Below are 1,717 nucleotides of genomic sequence, written 5' to 3' on the forward strand. Positions count from 1 at the left end.
TGGGAGGTTCACCTGACACCCCCATGGGAGCCCAACCTGCTGCAGGATGAAGCCAACCAGAGGATGGCATGAGATGGAGGCACCTATTGACCTATTTTTCCCCTTGGACACAGATGGAGGTGTCTTCCCTGGAGACCCTGAAGAGCTCAGGGACAGCCCAGGCCCTGCTGAGCACCACAAGCTAAGCAAGGTCTGCAACTCAGCCCAGCTAAAATTAACCCCATTTCTGCTTTCATGAGTGGATTTTCAACCACTCGATGGTGTTCACCAAGCAGGTAGTCCCAAGGAGGAGGCAACAGCCCATTTGTGTCCCCAGGGAACAGTGGTGGGCAAGAATTTGTCCTCAGGGGTCCGACATGAGACTGGGGACACACGGGTGACCTGGGTATGGCATCCCTTACCTGGAGTTTGTTCACCATTTCTTCAAACATCTTCTTGGCTTCAGGGCTGTGAGGTTCCTTGAAGTAGTCCACAATGCCCACCTGCACCACGATGGACTTCAGGTTCCGGCACACACCTGAGGGCAGAAACACCTGGTGGGGGGACATCCTCTCCACAGCCAGGATGGACCCTAAAACCCACAGAGTCCTCCTCAAGGCCTTTTGCATCTGGGGAAACCTCACTCTGAAGGTGAAGGAGACCCAGTCTTGGTGACCAAGACCTCTGTAGGGAGGATGGTCTGCAAGATGGTCCCCGATTGTCCTATCCCAAATCAGCAGTTTCACTGATTCCTTGGGAAACCCTTACTCTTCCACCCAGAGGGATGGGTTCCCAGCAAGTCCAACCACTGTCACGTGTGCCATGACCAGCAGGAAATGCACCTCCAACAGGCTGTCCTTCTGGCTGTGGACCTCTTTCCCCCTGAAGCTCCCAACCTGACAAAGAGCTTCAGTGAACAGGGTGACTCTCAGCTCAGAGACACCAGGGGGAACCCCAGGTGTGCCACAGACACTGAGGCCTCCATCACACTGAGGAGAGCATGGAGGAGGTGTCTCCATCCTCCCTGTGGCCCAAGGCAAGATCAGCTCTTCCCTCCTTAGCAGGGGGCTGTTGGTTAGACCCCATCTTTGAAACCTTCCACCATGGAGCTCCCAGCCCCTTCTAGTGTTGGTGGGTTCCTGTAGGTGGGGCTGGGAGGCAGGGGCTGCTTGATGGACCTCAATAGCTGGTGGCCTTTTGGTCAGTGGATGGTGCACTCCTGCCATGGCTACTCACTGTTGAAGTGCAGCAGGGCTTTGGGGGTGACAGGCGTGGAGGTCAGCACCAGCATCTCCAGCCCCTTCAGCCCCTCTCGACACATCTCTGCAGCAACCTCCTGGTTGATCTCGGCCACATGGTCCAGCTCCAGGACCTGAAGCCTCATGCAGTTTCGGGCTGGAAGGACAGAGCATCCACCATCAGGACCCCATGGAGAAGGGATGAAGACAACCAATGGGAACGGGGTGGTTGGAGGGATGGGTGGCAGCAAGGAGGGGCAGGGTGCACCCCTGGTCCTTGCGCTGGGCTTCTCCGTCGAGATTCCCCTGTAGGGCATCTCCTAGGGGTACACCCTGCCTCCAGCAAGGTCCCCTTCTCCTTGTCCCACCAGAGGAGAGCTGCCTACCTAAGGAGGCCAATCCCTGGACACCACAGCCTGCCCCTCCAATGCCCAGTGCCCGCAGGTGGGGCCAGCACCGTCCGATCATCTGGAGGCAGCGGTTGCCGAACCGCGTTGGCT

At 57.5% G+C, this 1,717-nt stretch overlaps 1 protein-coding gene across 1 annotated transcript in view; it reads right to left on the reverse strand.

Annotated features, from left to right (window-relative positions):
- Positions 1-1,717, reverse strand: part of FBXO41 (F-box protein 41) — a gene marked incomplete at its 5' end in the record, with an annotated part of 16,046 nt that overhangs the window by 2,700 nt on the left and 11,629 nt on the right. Inside the window, 3 exons of the mRNA XM_010008132.1 lie at positions 402-517; positions 1,216-1,374; positions 1,604-1,715. Of these exons, the coding sequence (XP_010006434.1) occupies positions 402-517; positions 1,216-1,374; positions 1,604-1,715 (387 nt within the window). The remainder of the gene's footprint in view (positions 1-401; positions 518-1,215; positions 1,375-1,603; positions 1,716-1,717) is intronic.

This window comes from Chaetura pelagica, unplaced genomic scaffold, assembly GCF_000747805.2.
Source record: "Chaetura pelagica isolate M959 unplaced genomic scaffold, ChaPel_1.0 scaffold352, whole genome shotgun sequence".
Taxonomy (NCBI): domain Eukaryota; kingdom Metazoa; phylum Chordata; class Aves; order Apodiformes; family Apodidae; genus Chaetura; species Chaetura pelagica.